Source organism: Talpa europaea (genome assembly GCF_964194135.1).
Source record: "Talpa europaea genome assembly, chromosome: 14".
Classification (NCBI taxonomy): domain Eukaryota; kingdom Metazoa; phylum Chordata; class Mammalia; order Eulipotyphla; family Talpidae; genus Talpa; species Talpa europaea.
Window position 1 is genome coordinate 92,165,669 of NC_140082.1, and position 16,955 is coordinate 92,182,623.

Sequence of the window (16,955 nt, forward strand, 5' to 3'; positions counted from 1 at the left end):
AGCAGACCTCTCCTGACTCCCCGCTGCTCCCCTCAGCAATGGATCTGCATGTTCTGCTCCCCACTGTCTCTGGTGAATCCTCTCACACCCTCCCCACACTTCTGGCCTGTACCCCAGCTCTTGTGTGCAGAAATAAATAAATCTTTAAAAAAAAATAAACCAGTTGGTATTTTGTTGTATGAAGTACAATAATTTATATTATATTGAACCATACATTGGACCACTTTTGATCATTATTTACTACAAAGCAGTAGTTTCACATGACTCAAATATAATTATCCCTTTTTAATTTTTTTTCCCTAACAAGTGTGTGTTTTTTTCTTGTGCCTTTAGTGACTACTTCCCTTCTGGGAAATTTTGAAGGCCTGCATTAGCGTTCACTTCCTTGATTCTTCCTAAGGGTGAGGTCATAGTAGCTGGATTTCTGATAAAATGATCTGTAGTCGGACTCGGCCTCGCCGCGTCAGAGATGAGTTGCTGGGCTTCCTCTCAAGTTTCTGTCACCCAAGTCTGATTTCTTTTTAAGGAAGGTGCTCACTCTTTTATGGCAGGAGCCTTTGGGGAGATCGCCCTGTTTTATGACTCATCGTGGCTGCCCTTCAGGGAGACCAAGCACAATGGCTTTCCCGGTGTCCCCTCCCACCACAGGTTTCGGCCAGGCCTGTGTGAGTTACTAACATCCAGCTTCGCTTTTTCTGGGTGGGATTTCTAGATCCAGTGTGATTTCTCAATTGGAGAGGAAGGAAGCACCCCGGGGCCTGCCACTGCAAGCCTCCGAGCTGAGAAAGCGCCTGAGGGAAGGTCACACAGTGTGGCCCCTGTGTCAGGAGGAACGGGGAGCTCCCTGTCCTGTTCTGTCAGAAGCTTAGACTTGACTTCTTGGGCTGTCCGTGCAGCCAAATAAAGTCTTCATTTAAATACACGTTTCACTTTGCCACATGGCCACGTCAAGAGCGGCAACCCGATTCTGACAACGCATGGCTGCTCTTGAAGGGCGTCGAGGTCACCTCGAGGTCACCTGACCTTCTCAGAAAGGGTCTAGGGCTCATGTTCTCTGAGGCTCAGTGAACTTCGAAAAACTTCCCAAAGTGAAAACCAAAATAGTCAAGTCAAGTGTAGTAAAAACACGCGTTTTACCTTCCCTCTCCGCTCCCGACCTGCTCTCCCGGCCCCTGGTCGCCGCGTTCCCTTGGTCTTCTGGTAGTTTCCAGACTTTAGGATCAGGCGGCGAGACTCGGCCAGAACACCTCCGAGTCGGCAGGGCGGCTCGGACCATCCGCGGAAGGGGCGGAAACAGAGCCCTCTAGTCCTGCTCGGAGCCAGGGCCGGCAGAGAGGCCTGGGGCTGGGACAGCCACAGGCAGCCCTTCCCGAGGCCTGGGGCAGGCGCCCCGCTTTGCACGGGAGATGGATTCCAGCAGGCTCCAGGGAGGCTGTGCCAGGAAGAAGCCTGTGCGTGCAGAACGCGGGAAGAGCTTGAACCAGAGGCCCTACTTGTGAGACACCCAGGAACCCACACTGGCGGGGGGCCCTATGCGTGTGTGGAGTGTGGGAAAGGCTTCCGCCGAGCTCAGACCTCACCAGCCACCTAGTGCCACTCATGCGAGAGGAGATTCAGCGGCAGCTCCACGCTCACCAAGCACCAGCGGACCCACACGGGGGAGCGGCCCTTTGGGTGCCCGCGGGCAGCAAGGCCTTTGGGCGGAAGCCCCACCTCGTCGTGCACCAGAGGACCCACATGGGCAAGAAGCCCTACGCATGCCTCGGGTGCCACAGAAGCTTCAGCCGGAGCTCCAGTTTCCTCACCCACCCGCGAGCCCACACGGCAGGAGGCCCTACAGCTGCCGAGACTGCAGGGAGCACTTTGGCCAGAGCTCGGACCTGCTGAAGCACCAGGGGACCCACACGGGCGAGCGGCCCTTGGGGTGTCCTGGGTGCGGGAATGGCTTTCGGGACAGCTCCCACGTCACGGACCTCGTCCTTGCTTTGCTCCCACCTGTCGGCCAGGCTCCAGCCTAAACTCACCGCCACCCACCGTCACCCCATCACGCGCCCTTTCACCCTCATCCCTCGCCCCCGTCTCCTCCGGGCGCGCCTGGGTTTGGGTGAGAGGAGGGGCTGTTTCTCTCCCTGCGCCCCGGCAGGTGCTCGGTAGGTGCCCCGGTCGCCGGGCGGGGAGTGGTGCCCACGGGCGGGAACCCGGTTCGCTGGCCTGGCGCCGGGGCGAGGGGACGCTGGAAGCTGAGGGTCTCCCCGAGAAGTCCCTCGATCGCCAAGCTGAAGAGTTTGGACAGTGTCTGGGAAACGGGGAGTCACCTCCGGTTTCCCCAGAGACGCGTGCGATCAGCCCCCGCGCCCTCGGCTACCCCCGCGAGTGCTTCTCCAGGTGCCCTCTGCCCTCAGGAGGGCAAAGCTGGGTCAGGCGCCTGCTGAGCGGAGCCGCGGAGGGCGGCAGAGGCCGGGCTGGCCGCGGGCCCTGGAGAACTGGTCGCCCTGCGCCCCGGTGGATGGGGTGGAAAGGCCAGGGCTACGCCTGCCTCGGGATGAGTCTCCCCAAGCCTCCTGCGCCTTCATACCCCCCCTTTTGTCCAATGTCTGCCGACTCGGGGCGGTGGGCTCCAGGCCCGCGGCCTCCCTCACCACGGCCTCTCGTGAGTCCTGCCCTCGGCTCCCCCCACGAGTGCTTCTCGAGGTGCCCTCTCCCCTCAGCGGGGCAGAGCTGGTTCCCTCCTTTCTGCCCGAGCCTCCCCTGCGTCCTGCTCTTCCCCCTGGCCCGGCCCTCCAGCCTCCTTCCCTCTTCTGCTCGCCCAGGACTTCAGCCGCCCCCAGAACACGGGCTCCCCGAATGTCTCCGCCACGATTCTGCTCGGGCCCCTCCCCGATGACCCCTCTGGGAACCCAGGGTCTCCCGAGCCCCCCGACTCTCCTCCCGCAGGGACTGTTCTCCCCCACGCCTGCCCCGGGCCTCCTGGCCAGTGCGGGTGGCTCCCCGTTTCCGGGGCTTCCATGGCACGAGTCCCACAGCCGCCGCCTCCACGCGGCCTCTTTCTTAACTGTGAAAGATCACATGCTTTGGGCAGAAGTTTCCAGAAAATACAGACGTGCCAGAGTGACACACGGGAAACTCCTGTCTCGCCGCCGCCTCCCACCCGCCGTGGCCTGGCCTGGCTCCCCCACTTTCCTTTCACTTCAGCTCCGCAGCGTTGGCTGGGTGCCCAGGACAGCTGCGGGGGACACGCGGCCCTGGGGGCTGCAGGACAAGGTGGACGGTGACGGGGGGCTGCTGTCCTGGCCATACTGTCTGAAATGGAGACAGTCCCAGTGAAAGGGGGGCCCCCTCCCATGTTTTCACTTGCTGCAGCTTCAGCTGCCGCTGCCAGCCTCTCTAGCTGCAGGGAGCTAGTTTTTGAGAGCGGGGGTGGGGGCTCGTGGGTGGGGGGCGCGGGGATGGGGGCATGTGGGGTGGGGGACACGCGGGGTGGGGGACACGGTGGGGGACACACCCACGTGGCTTTTGTGCATCCTGTGCTGTTCTCTTCTGCTCCCGCCACCCCCGCACGGGGCCTGGGGTGACTCCAGCGGATGGTGCTGTGCGGGGGCCTCGCCGAGGGCGCCCCATCCCCTGCCCTGCAGCCATGCTCAGTGCGCTCGCGCCCCACGTGCGGCTTCCTCCTGGGCACGCGGCCTGCGAGGTGCCCAGCGAGGTGCCCACCAGGCCCGGCGGGACCCCGTTCGGCCTAGCGTGCCCGTGGAGGAGAAGGCCCGGGATCAGGCTGGGGCGTCCCCGGGCCTTGCAGTGTCCCCCTACGACAAAGGGGGCTCCTGCGCCTACTTCAGGCGGGGAGCCCGCGGCTGCCTGGCACCTGCTGCGCCCCCGCTGCCTCGGGGTAGCGACCGGGCTCTCCCTCGGGGTACCGCGCCTGGAGGGCCTTGAGGGGTGCAGGTTGTGGGAGGAAAGATGGGGAGCCTCTGGGGAGGGGAGGCGCGGAGACGAGCAGCCTGGCTGAGAGCAGGTCGGGGACGGGCGGGACAGAAGAATATTTCTCAAAGCGTGAACCGAGGCCCCCAGGCCGAGGCCCCCCCCCCAGGCTCCCCCGACTTCCACCCAGCCCGGCTTCGGGGGGCTGCCCCGGGGCGCAGGCCGGGACAGGTGCCCACGGGCCCAGAGGCCGTGAAGACGAACCGGCACCGGGGCCGGCCCGGGCTCAGCTCAGAGCTCCCGGCGCGGGGAGAGTGTGCGCGGCCCGCGGAAGCCCGGCCCGGCTTTCCCGGTGACTCTGTCACTGCGACGCGAGGCCGCGCCCTCCCGGGGAGCCGTGTCCCGGGGGAGGCCGCTCGGGGCTGGTGCCAGCGCAGAGCACTGCCAGCCGCCCGCCCGCCGCGCTCCGGGTGGTGACCTGGCTGTATCCTGTGAAGCCGCCCCGGACACCCCCCCACAGGCCCCCCACCGCCCCGGCCGCTCCCTCCCGGTCCGCGCGGGCACCAGGCCCTCTGGGCAAGCCCCGCTGGGCCCGCCGGCCCGGGACGCGCGGCTGCAGCCATCCTCTTCTGGTGAACATTTGTCTCCAGCAAGAAGCCGTTTCCACATTTTCCATTGTTTCCACGGGGTGGGGGTGATGGTTTCCAGCTCCCCTAGCTGGCCGCCGCCCAGTCGTGCCCAAGTCCCAGCTGCGAGGACGCCCGTTCCCTCACCCTCACCCTTGAGAAGCAGCTGCCTGTTTTTGGCTAATTTAATGTAATTTAGACCCGATTCTCACAGATTATTTCAGCTTGCATTTCTGTGATTACCACAGACAGGGAGGAGGGTGTCACACTAGTGTCTTCATCTGCCTTTGCGTAGACAACAGGGCCTGAATTTAAAACATGACTTTTTTAAAAAAGATTTATTTATTCATGCAAGAACTGGGGTACAGGCCAGATGCGCGGGAGGGTGAGAGGATTCACCAGACAGAGTGGGGAGCAGAACAGGCAGACGGACCGAAGACACTGCTGAGGGGAGCAGCGGGGAGACAGGGGAGGTCTGCTGCACCATGTCGGAATCTCCCTGGCTGGCTGGGAATCGAACCGGTGCTGCAGAGGCTGCGGATTGCTTCATAGGTTGCGTCTTAACCCCTTGCGCCACCAGGGAGGCCCACATGACCTTTTTTTTAAAGCATTTATTTTTAAAGATTTATTATTTTATTTATTTATGCATACAAAAACTGGGGTCAGGCCAGAGATGCCAGGGTGTGTGTGTGTGTGTGTGTGTGTGTGTGTGTGTGTGTGTGTGGATTCCCCAGAGACAGAGTGGGGAGCAGAACAGGCAGACTGACGAAATCCACTGCTGAGGGGAGCAGCGGGGGGACAGGAGAGGTCTGCTGCGCCCTGTGGGTCAGCTCCCTGGCCGGGGCTGGAACTCGTGCTGCAGTGTCTGGTGAGAGCTTCACAGTGCTCACTCAACCCCTTGTGCCACCAGCGAGGCTGTGGCGGTCTGCGTTTGGGGCAGGCATCTTTCCCCGCTCCCATCTCCCCCTCTGCACTATTGTTTGACCGCATACGTCATACGCGTCCATCTTAGAACTATCAGAAAATACAGCTAAACAAGGCAGGAAAGACCACCTATGGCCCCCTTCTAGAAATGCCCACACCGCTCATGGCATGTCTTTTTACACATTTTCCCAAACAAAACTGTTGACCCCACCGGCTCCTGTCTCTGAGGTGCAGGAGGGCTGTTGTACATGACAGTGATTTATAAAGTGTAGGAAGTTATAGAAATGCAAGTGGCTGCTGTTTTGACCCTTTACTTGGCCAGGGGGACGGTGGCACCTTGTACCCGGACACAACCTGCCTCCTGGAGCTGCTTCTCTCCAGAACGACTTCCAGGGCAATTCTCCCACTGCCCTGGAGCCACGTCCTCACTTTTATTAGCCCCCCTTGTGGAGATGTGGTATAGGCCCCGAGGCAGTGCACAGGGTTGGCTGCATAAACCTGTGTAAAGGCCTCCCTTGTGGTGCAAGGGGTTAAGACTCAGCACTATGCGGGGCCTCCCTGGTGGTGCAAGGGGTTGAGATGCAGCCTATTTTGCTATCTGAAGCCACTGCAGCATGAGTTCGATCCCTGGCCAGGGAGGTAACCCACATGCGCAGCAGACCTCCTGACTCGCCTGCTGCTCCCCTCAGCAGTGTATTTCAGTCAATCTGCCTGTTTCGTTCCCCACTCTGTCTCTGGTGAATCCTCTCACCCCCCACACCTCTGGCCTGTACCCTGGTTCTTGTATGCATAAATAAATAAATCTTTAAACAACCATCCAATAGGATGGTTGTTTAAAAAAAAAAGACTGAGCACTATGAAGCTGTCTGCAGCCACTGCGGCACTAGTTCAATCCCTGGCCAGGGAGCTGACCCACATGGCGCAGCAGACCTCTCCTGTCTCCCCGCTGCTCCCCCCAGCAGTGGATTTCAGTGGATCCACCTGTTCTGCTCCCCACTCTCTCTGGTGAATCCTCTGACCCCCTGCACCTCTGGCCTACACCCCAGCTCTTGTGTGCACAAATACATAAATCTTTAATAAATAAATAAACCTGGGTAGGCTGTATGTTGTGAGTTCCACACTGCTCCCACTTGGGGTTGCATCTGTGGGGTCCCCACTCATGGGTGCGTGGGTCATACTGCATTCACTTCCTGGCTTCCGTGTCCCCATGTCTTTTTTTTTTTTTTGCTGTCATTCCTTATGGAATTAATTTATTGTAAAAGGAGCTTTCACATCTGATACATGTTATATCCTGGCTACCATTGTGGGAAACCAAGAACATTATCATGGACCTTGATGGTGATTATGAAGTTGAGTTGACACGTACTCTTGTTAATTTTATAATGCAATAGAATAAACTCCTGCAATATGGGATAGAGAAACTGAACCTAAAACTGGATCCTGTTACTCAAAATGATGTACCTTACTCTTTTTTACTATTTTAGCTTATTTAGCCTACAAGCATGCCTGTTCTGTTCCATAAACTTCCTACACGAGTTGAAGAAACATTAGGGTGAAAATTCTTTTTTTTTTTGTTCTCACCTCCATGTTATTAAAATCATTTTATCATGTTATCACCGTGTCCCCATGTCTTCATGCTGCAGTCGCTGTTTTCCTGATAATGGTCACTGGGCCATTTCTGGCTTGACCTGCGGGCACTTATGCGCGCCCGTTTGGGCACGTCTCCTTGAGCTCGTGTTAGGGGCCGTGTCCCGGGAGGGGGAGTCTGAGCTCAGGGGTCACTGCATCTTTAACTAGGTGTGGCCAGATTATACTTCTGCGCGACTGTGCCGTGCCCCTTGTCACCCGCAGCATACAACTAGCCTTGTGACTGTGAGTCCTCACCACCCCTGAGCTTTGTGGTGCTGTGGCATTTTCCAGTCTGGGAGGTGTGAAGAGGCACCTGGCAGTGGTTTTCGTGCTCATCTCCCCCCGAGGAGCAAGTTGCACGACCTCGCAGGCTGGGTGGTGGCCCTTGTCTCTCCTCCCCGGCATTCTAGGTCCCCAAAGGCCACATCTCCCAGGCCTCTAAAGCCCTTCTGTTCACAGTGTTCCCAGAACTCTTTCAGGGCGGTGGAGCACCTTTGGGCCTTTATCACCCTTTCTTCATCTTGGGTTTCGTTAGCCCTTATTTCCTCTTGCACAGTCATTTGCGTACTGGTCTAAAGGGCAGGGACTCTGTTCTGCCCAACTTCATGCCCCCTTAGTAGTGAGTGCAAAGTAAACATTTCATAAATCTTGGTTGATCTGAATCATACTCCTCCCCGCTTATAAATCTTGAGTTTCCTACTGTCTACAGCAGAGACTTGAACCCCTTTAATGTAGAACCTAGGATCTCACATGGGCTCTGGAGCCTACTTCCTTTCCTGCCTCTTCGCCCAGCCTGACCCTGCCTTCTGCCCCAGACACTGGACTCTCTGTCCGAAGCCACGTTCCTGTCCACAAATATCTGGCCTCCCTCCCTGCAGTCTGGATTGCAGGCCAACCCCACCTAAGCTAGCTGCCTGTCAAATTTTTTAGAGAAAATGTAGGGATTCTGAAGCCAGCAGCTTGCTTTATTACTCAGCAGGGCTTTGCCCTAACTCTGTTGTTTGTGTTGGGATAATACACACATTCTTTACCCAGGTGTCCCGAGCCACTGAAGGAATCCTCAGTCCTGACTTCAGCACCTTAGCTTTGAGCCGGGGCCCTGACAGCCGGGCCTACCTCCTCAGAGTCCGAGGCCTGACACACGGAATCCCTCCCACCTCTTCAACTTAATTCAGTTAACGTGATTAGGCATACCTGGTATGTCCAGGCTCAGTCCAAGGTGCTGGGCACCAGGTATGTCCAGGCTCAGTCCAAGGTGCTGGGATACAGGATAAATATCCGGAGCACAGAGGATATTTGGGGAAGGTAGGCAGACACGGTTTCAATACAAAGGAGAATTTGGGATCCAGAAAAGGGGCATCTCGGAAAAACAAGGAAAGCTCCCTGGAGGAGGTGTCACTCCAGGGCAGCCGCTGCAGAAGGATGAGTAGACGAGTAGATGCATGAGATCAGCTTTTCTTAGGCTTCACATGGGAATAGGCCACACAAGACGTGAGTCACCCATCAGCGAGGGCGGTGCCCTGGTTGCCACCGAGTGGGACGGGGGCCTGGCCTTTGTGGTTTGCAGAGGCCAGCTCTGGGCTGCGGAGAGAGTTAGGATCAGGCTCTTTCCCACCAGACTGGACACGCAGGCAGTAAACCGCTGGGAATCTTGGGGGGAACAGGAGCGCAAGCTCTCTGGTTCTGTGTTAGGCTCCGCTTAACCTTGATGTCTCCTGCCCTACGTGGCTTTTTGCTGGCAAAACAAATGGGGATAAAATGTCCCTGGTTTGCCTGTAATCCCCCGAGAGGCCCAGTGAGCTCGTCCACACTCCACTTCTGGAGCGACCTCTAGCCGGTTTGGGGGCTCATGAAGCCAATGCCCCACAGATACCCAAGGAAGACTGTGGTTATGTTTCAGAGGAGTCGAGTAATAAGCAGAGTTTTGGTTGCTTGGGGGGTGGTCAGTGCGCCGCTCCCCAGCGCTGTGCAGGGTCAGCTGCCGTCACCACCTCTTCTCTGAATCACACGTGGAGCGGCCTTTTGTAAACAGTCCCACTCTGTTTGGATGCGCTTGGTCACGACAGTGTGAGCCTGTCAGCTCCAGCTCTGAGAGTTCTCTGACCTCTTCTGAGAAATTAGTAAAATGTGCACACGTGACGCAATGGCAATTAGGTTAATTTCTCATCTATTTCTCTACATGGTAGTTGGCTAGTGTCTTTCAATAATGATGGTGCATCCTATCCTGATTTTAGAAGTATTAGACTGTAAAAAGCTTGGGATTCAAGCTTTAAAAATGCTACTGGGGAATTAATGAAGAAGTGATTGAATTTTGCTGGGTGAGGAAGTGACATTTGAATCTAGTCTGGAAAGTTGAGTAAGAGTTTCCCAGGCAGATAAAGGGCTAAAAGGTGTGAAAGGTCAAGAGAACCCTCCAGGGTGGTGCTTATCTGAAGCAATCCTGTTAACATTGCTTCACTTCCAGGAGTCGATAAATTCCTTGAGGCAATTCTGCCTCTCTAAATGACCACTTAGCTGCTTATTTTGCCATTTAATTTTTTTAAAACTATTGGTGCTTTATTTTTTTTAATATTTGTTTATTTGTGCATACAAGAATGGGGGTACAGGCCAGAGGTGTGGGGGATGAACGGATTCACCAAAGAAAGAGTGGGGAGCAGAACAGGTGGATTTTGACTGAAATCCACTGCTGAGGGGAGCAGCGGGGAGACAGGAGAGGGCTGCTGCCATCATCGTTTATATTCATGGATCTGCTGTCAGTTGGTTTCATTTTATGTCGTTTTTCTGAAAGTCACAGTTTTAAAAAACTTGTCCATGATATTAAGTGAGGACTTAGTGGACTGACTGTTGTTTCCCTACCCAGACTCCCACCTCCCCGCGCCTCCACCCCTCCCCCGCCCCCCCACTGGCCATATGTCCTGCCGGAAGTTAACTGAAGTAAAGGGCTGCTGTTTGATTGAAGGGAGCCCTCCTGGGGGCTCAGAGGATGCCCATGGTGGAAAGGTGAGCGGGGCTAATGATAGGTCTCTGGATTATGGAACCGAGCAACTGACATTATCCTCAATGGAGCTGATGGTGCTACGGTGCCTTAAAGGCAGACCACGGCAAGCTAGATAGAAACCAGAACCGTGAGGGAGCAGAAAAAATTAGAACAGAGGAAGCTGGTTGTCAGGGGCGGCAGAGGACAGCAACCTACTCCGGAGTAGTTGCCTGAGTAGTTGCCTGAGGGTGGAGCCTTGCCTCAGGCTTCTTCCAGTCCTGGATGATCTGGCTCCTGTTCTGGTCCATGTATATCTTTCATGAAAATGCCTCCCTCTGGCCTTTTTTCCTGCAGAGAGAAAACTCTGTTCGGGTAGCCAGCGAAGCCTGAGCAGGCCCGTAAGCCCTCACCGTGAAGGCCATCGACCACCGTCACTGATTGCAAGCCTGGTGATAAACATTTGCATATTGCCATGGAGCACCTCCGTCATGCATTTTTGCAGGTTAGAAATAATTTCATTAGAGACATTGCAAGACATAGAATCCCTGGGTTGAAGGATCTCCGTGTAGGGCCAGAAGGAACTGCAGAAAGATTGTATCACTTCGTAGCTCCCAGGGCAGGAGAGGTTGGTTTCCACCCTGTGACAAATGGCATGGAGGAACAAAATAAGATGTTGCTACTCAGATGGCCAAGAAGCGAAAGTGGTCAGTTTGATCTGGACATGCATTTTCTGAAGCTTGGGTTTATTGTTCATGTCGACTTTGTCATTAGCCAGACCTGAATTCGACTTCCAGCTCTGACTCTTGCTATGCCGCTACAGTTGAATTAAGTACTTAGTTCTCCATTTTCTCCTCTGTAAATTGGAGATAGTCACAGTTCTTACTTTGTAGAAGTCTTATGATGCTCAGATGAGAAAATAAATACAAAACACTTACTCTGATGCAGCCTCAATACATTGCAGTTATTACAGTTATGAAGGGTGACAATCTGTGTCCATCAGGTAAAGAAAGCTGTGTGAGACATTTGATACCCAATGGGATATTGACTGGAATACCTGCTAGAACTGTGTGGTCACGGGGCCTCCCCGGTGGTGCAGCAGGTTGAACCCAGTGCTGTGAAGCTGTCTGCAGCCTCCGCAGCGCCGGTTCGATTCCTGGCCGGCCAGGGAGCAACCCACATGGCCAGCAGACCTCTCCTGTCTCGCCTGCTGCTCCCCTCAGCAGTAATTTCGGTCCATCTGCCTGTTCTGCTCCCTGCTCTGTCTCTGGTGAATCCTCTCACCCTCCCGCGACTCTGGCCTGTACCCCAGCTCTTGTATTAAAAAAAAAAAAATGTGTGGTCACGGGAATAAGAAACCATGCAAGAGCCCATTAGGCTCACAGCCTTTATCATTGCAGAGAATACATTACATATTTAGATTTTATTCATTACAAAGATCTTAAGAATTAAAATTAGTGCCTCCCCTGGTGGCACAGAAGTTGAGCGCTGGGCTGCGAGGCTGCCTGCAGCCTCTGCAGTGCCAGTTCGTTCCCCGGCTGCTGGAGAGGGTCCCAAAAAAAAAAAAAAAAGAATTAAAATTAAAAACATGTGGGCCCGGGGCCTCCCTGGTGGCCCAAGGAGTTGGGACGCAGCCTATGAGGCTATCCGCAGCCACTGCAACACGAGTTCAATCCCTGGCCGGCCAGGGAGCTACGCACATGGCGCAGCAGGCCTCTCCTGTCTCCCCGCTGCTCCCCTCAGCAGTGTTTTTCAGTCAGTCTGCCTGTTCTGTTCCCTGCTCTGTCTCTGGTGAATCCTCTCACCCTCTGCCACCTCTGGCCTGTGCCCCAGCTCTTGTATGCATGGATAAATAAATCTTAAAAACAAAACAAAACAAAACATGTGGGCCCCTCTGATGGTGCAGGAGTTAAAGTCTCAGCACTATCAAGCCATTGCCAGCCACTATGGCATGAGTTTGATCGCCAGCCATGGAGCTGACCACATGGCACAGCAGTCCTCTCCTGTCTCCCTGCTGCTCCCCTCAGCAGTGGATTTCAGTAAATCTGCCCATCCTGCTCCTCACTCTGGTGAATCCTCTCACCCCTTCACCTCTGGCCTGCACCCCAGTTCTTGTATGCATGAATAAATGAAAAGAAATCTTTAAAAAAAATTAAAAACATGTATCTATCTGAAAAGTCAAGAAATATAAAATCAAATCAAAGGTAAATTGGGTAGAACTTAGATATCTAAGAGTAGTCAGAGGCTAAGGTCATGATTTTTTTTTTTTTTTATAGAGGCATTTTTTTTTTTATTTGTTTTTTTTGTTTATACATGCACTGGGTACAGTCAGAAGCGCGGGAGGGTGAGAGAATTCCCCAGAGCCAGAGCGGGGAGCAGAGCAGGCAGAAGGACTGAAGTACACTGCTGAGGGGAGCAGCGGGTGGCAGGAGAGGTCTGCGCACCATGTGGGATCCTCCTCTGGTGGCCGGGGAGCAGTCGGGGATCGAACCGGCGCCGCAGAGGCCGCGGGCAGCCTTGCAACCCAGTGCTCAACCGCTGCGCCACCGGGGAGGCCCCATGATTTTTTTTTTAAAGATTTATTTATTTATGCATACAAGAACTGAAGCCAGAGGTGTAGGCCAGAGGTTCAGGGGGATGGGGGGTAGTTAAGAGGACTCACCAGAGACAGAGTGGGGAGCAGAACAGGTGGATCTACTGAAATCCACTGCTGAGGGGAGCAGCGGGAGACAGGAGAGGTCTGCTGCGCCATGTAGGTCATCTCCCTGGCTGGGGATCTAACTCGTGCTGCAGTGGCTGTGGATAGCTTCATAGTGCTGAGACTTAACCCTTTGTGCCACCAGGGAGGCCCCCAACTCAGAGAAGTTTTACAATTATATATAGGAAGACTCCATGAGGTGAAACTATAGGATGAATATGTTGGGGTTAAGAAAAAATTTGTACATTGTTAACATTTTGTGCACTTGCAATATTTCAGAAAAATTGGCTTATTGTAGTGACAGCCTTATAACTCTTATTTTAAACGTATTGTTGAGTAGTTTTTTTTTTTTTTTTTATGGGACCCTCACCGGTGGCGGGGGAATGAACCAGTGCTGCAGAGGCTGCGGACAGCCTCGCAGCCCAGTGCTCAACCGCTGTGCCACCAGGGGAGGCCCGTGGTTGAGTAGTTTTTTTTTTTTTTTAATAGAGGCATGTTTTATTTATTTATTTATTCATTTGTTTGTTTTGTTCATACAAGCACTGGGCACAGTCAGAAGCGCGGGAGGGTGAGAGAATTCCCCAGAGCCAGAGCGGGGAGCAGAGCAGGCAGAAGGACCGAAGGACACTGCTGAGGGGAGCAGCGGGCGGCAGGAGAGGTCTGCGCGCCATGTGGGACCCTCCTCCGGTGGCCGGGGAGCAGCCGGGGATCGAACCGGCCCTGCAGAGGCTGCGGGCAGCTTCGCAACCCAGCGCTCAACCGCTGCGCCACCGGGGAGGCCCATGGTTGAGTAGTTTTTAATTAATTAATTTATTCTTTTTTTTATTTTTTAAAGATTTATTTATTTATGCATACAAGAGCTGGGGTACAGGCCAGAGATGCAGGGGGTGAGAGGATTCACCAGAGACAGAGTGGGGAACAGAACAGGCAGACTGACTGAAATACACTGCTGAGGGGAGCAGCTGACGAGTCAGGAAAGGTCTGCTGCGCCATGTGAGTTTCTCCCTGGCTGGCTGGGGATTGAACTCATGTTGCAGAGGCCGCGGATTGCTTCATAGTACATTGCTTCATAGTACATTGCTCCCTTGCGCCACCAGGGAGGCCCATTGTTGAGTAGTTTTAATTTAAATTTTGACTTTAAATCTTACTGTTTACAAGTGGAACTGTAAGAAACTTCAGATTCTTTATATTTGTAAATATTTTGATTGATAAGGATTACTAAGCCTTGAAAAGATTGTTGGTTAGATGATTAATAATTTAAAAAAGAAAAGTTAGGGCCTCCCAGGTGGTGCAGTGGGTTGAGCACAGCGCTGTGAAGCTGTTGGCAGCCTCCGCAGCACAGGTTCGGTCCCCGGCCAGCCAGGGAGCAACCCACAGGGCGCGCAGACCTCTCCTGTCCCCCCGCTGCTCCCCTCAGCAGTGGATTTCATCATTCTGCCCGTTCTGCTCCCCGCTCTGTCTCTGGTGACTCCTCTCACCCGCCCCCTCATCTCTGGCCTGTACCCAGCTCTTGTGTGCATAAATAAGTGAATCTTAGAAAAAAGTTTTAAAAAGTTACATCAGTCAGACTTTTCTTTGAATACATCATCCCACTCCACTGCTCTGAAAAAAAATTAAATGGAAAGTCTAGTGTGTCAGGATCATACACACAGCGTTAAATATCTGAAAACGTCGAATTAACGAGGTTTTGAAAGGGACCAAAAACCAGGTTCTGAAAAGGGCTGGTCAAATTTGCCAGGCTCGGCACCTGCAGCCCCGTCGGCCGGGCCCGGTGAGGGGTGCTCGGGTCCCGCGGGTTGCCTGAGTTTCCCCGGAGTATTTTGCAGGGAGCGAGAACGCTGCAAACGGCGGAGGAACGCGCCTGGCCGGGCGCGGGGGGCTGCGCGGGGGCGGCCCGCACCCCGGGGCGCGGGAAGGGACGCCCGAACGGGGACCCGGCCGCGGCTACGCCCGGCCGCCACCGCGCAGCCGGGGGCGGGGGGCGCCGGACGAGGCGAGGCTCGGAGCGGGGGACGCGCCGCGGGACGCCCAGGGGCGCGGGGGGAGGCCCCGGGGCGGCTTCAGGAGGGCGCGGCTTCCCGGCGGCCGCGCCGGCCCAGCGTCTGAGGGGAGGGCGGGGCGGCGCCCCCTCGCGGCGCCCCCGCTGCCGGCCCCCGCCGCCCCCCGCCGGCCTCGAGGACGCCGCGGGGCGGGGCGGGGCGGGGCGGGGCGGGGCGGGGCGGGCAGCGGCGGCCCCGCCCACTTCCCGGCACTCGGCGGGCGGGCCGGGCCTGTGGGCGGGGCCTGCGCCGGGCCCGCCCCTGCCGGCGAGCCGCGCCCTGGGCGCGGCCTGTGGGCGGGGCCTCGCTCCCGGCAGCGCGCGCCTCGGCGTCCGTCCTGTCGTTTCCTCTGCCGTTTTCCTCCTGCCGTTTTCCTCGTCCCGGTTCTCCTCCTGGTTCCTCAGCCGAGCCCGGCGCGGCCGCCATGTCCGCCAGCGACGAGGTTGACGGGCTGGGCGTGGCCCGGCCACACTATGGCTGTGAGTGCGGGGCCGGGCCGGGCCGCGCGGCGCGGGGCGGCGGGGGCGGGGGGCTGAGGGGCTCGGGGGCGGGGGGCTGAGGGGCGCGGGGGCGGGGGGCTGAGGGGCGGCGGGGGCGGGGGGCTGAGGGGCGCGGGGGCGGGGGGCTGAGGGGCTCGGGGGCGGGGGGCTGAGGGGCGGCGGGGGCGGGGGGCTGAGGGGCGCGGGGGCGGGGGGCGGGGGGCTGAGGGGCTCGGGGGCGGGGGGCGGGGGGCTGAGGGGCTCGGGGGCGGGGGGCTGAGGGGCTCGGGGGCGGGGGGCTGAGGGGCGCGGGGGCGGGGGGCTGAGGGGCTCGGGAGCGGGGGGCTGAGGGGCCGCGGGGGCGGGGGGCTGAGGGGCGCGGGGGCGGGGGGCTGAGGGGCGCGGGGGGCTGAGGGGCGCGGGGGGCTCGGGGGCGGGGGGCTGAGGGGCGGGGGGCTCGGGGGCGGAGGGCTGAGGGGCTCGGGGGCTGAGGGGCGCGGGGCGCCGGCGGGCGGGCGGGCATGCAGGGCCCGGGCTGAGGTGGCAGCGCCGGCGGGGCGGGCGCGGCGGCCCTGGTCCAGACCCGCCCGGCCCGGCCGAGCCCGCCGCCGCCTCCCCCCGCCGCCGCGTCCAGGCGTCCCGGGCGCCCCCTCGGTGCCGCGGCCCCGGCCCGGCCCGGGCCTCCGCCCTGCGCTGCCCCCGGAGCGGGGCTCGGGCCCGGCTCCCGCCGCTGCCCCGCCTCTGCGGGCTCGGGCGCCCCAGAGGCCGGCAGGGGCGGCAGGTGCGCGCCCGCGGCGGGGCTCCCCGGGCCGGCGGGGCGGGGCGGGGCGGGGCGCCCGCCCGCGCGGGGAGGAGCAGGAGGAGGTTTCGAGGGGTGCGGGGTGCGGGCGCGGCGGGCCGGGGCAGGGTGGCATGGAGAGCTGGGGGGAAGGGCAGAGAGAAGGAGCAGGGTTGCCGGCCCCGCCTGGGCCCAGCTGGTCCAGGCCGTGGACGCCAGGGGTCAGGAATTCCTCCGCCGCCCGGGGCCGCGAGAGAGGCCGACTGCCCCGGCGAGGCGGGCGGGCCGCCCGGGCAGACCCAGACCGCCCGGTTCGGAATCCAGGCTCCAGCGCTCAGTGGACTTGGGGCTCACGCTCCCCCAGCCTCAGTTTCCCCATCCGAGAACCGGCAGGAATAGTCACAGGATGGACGAGGCGCTGCGGGGAGAAAGTGCGTGTACAGTGCTGCGCTGTCCCCCGCTTCGTTCTCGGCTTGCCTGGGTTAGCAATAACAGGGCCACAGCCTGATGAGATCGGGGTTTATGGGGCAAATCTGGGCCAAAATCTCAAGTCAGCATTTTTCAAGGCACCCTAAAATGTAGTACTTATTCATGTCATACTGTTAGAGGGCAGGGAGAGGGGCAGCCCAAACCCCGCAAACCCGCCTGCCCTAAATGGGTTCTGCCATCCGCCGCATCCACACAAAACATAGGAGACTTTAATGAAAAGGAACTTTAATACAATTAGGAAACAACACAGGAAAGGCAGAGAATCTAGTTCCTAAATCCAGCACCCAGAGTGACCCGGCCCCTCGTGGGTAAAACTCCATCCATATGGGATCGGCCCAGAGCAAGGCCCCAAAGCCTGCTACAAGCCTAAAGCACCTTCCAGGGGGACCCACAGAAAAGGG

At 57.7% G+C, this 16,955-nt stretch overlaps 1 protein-coding gene across 1 annotated transcript in view; it reads left to right on the plus strand.

Moving 5' to 3' along the window:
• Nucleotides 1–15,232: 15,232 nt before the first annotated feature.
• The window catches only part of IQGAP1 (IQ motif containing GTPase activating protein 1), a gene marked incomplete at both ends in the record, with an annotated part of 75,584 nt that continues 73,861 nt past the window's right edge, over nucleotides 15,233–16,955 (plus strand). The window contains one exon of the mRNA XM_084253522.1: nucleotides 15,233–15,287. Coding sequence (XP_084109648.1) covers nucleotides 15,233–15,287 — 55 coding nt within the window. The remainder of the gene's footprint in view (nucleotides 15,288–16,955) is intronic.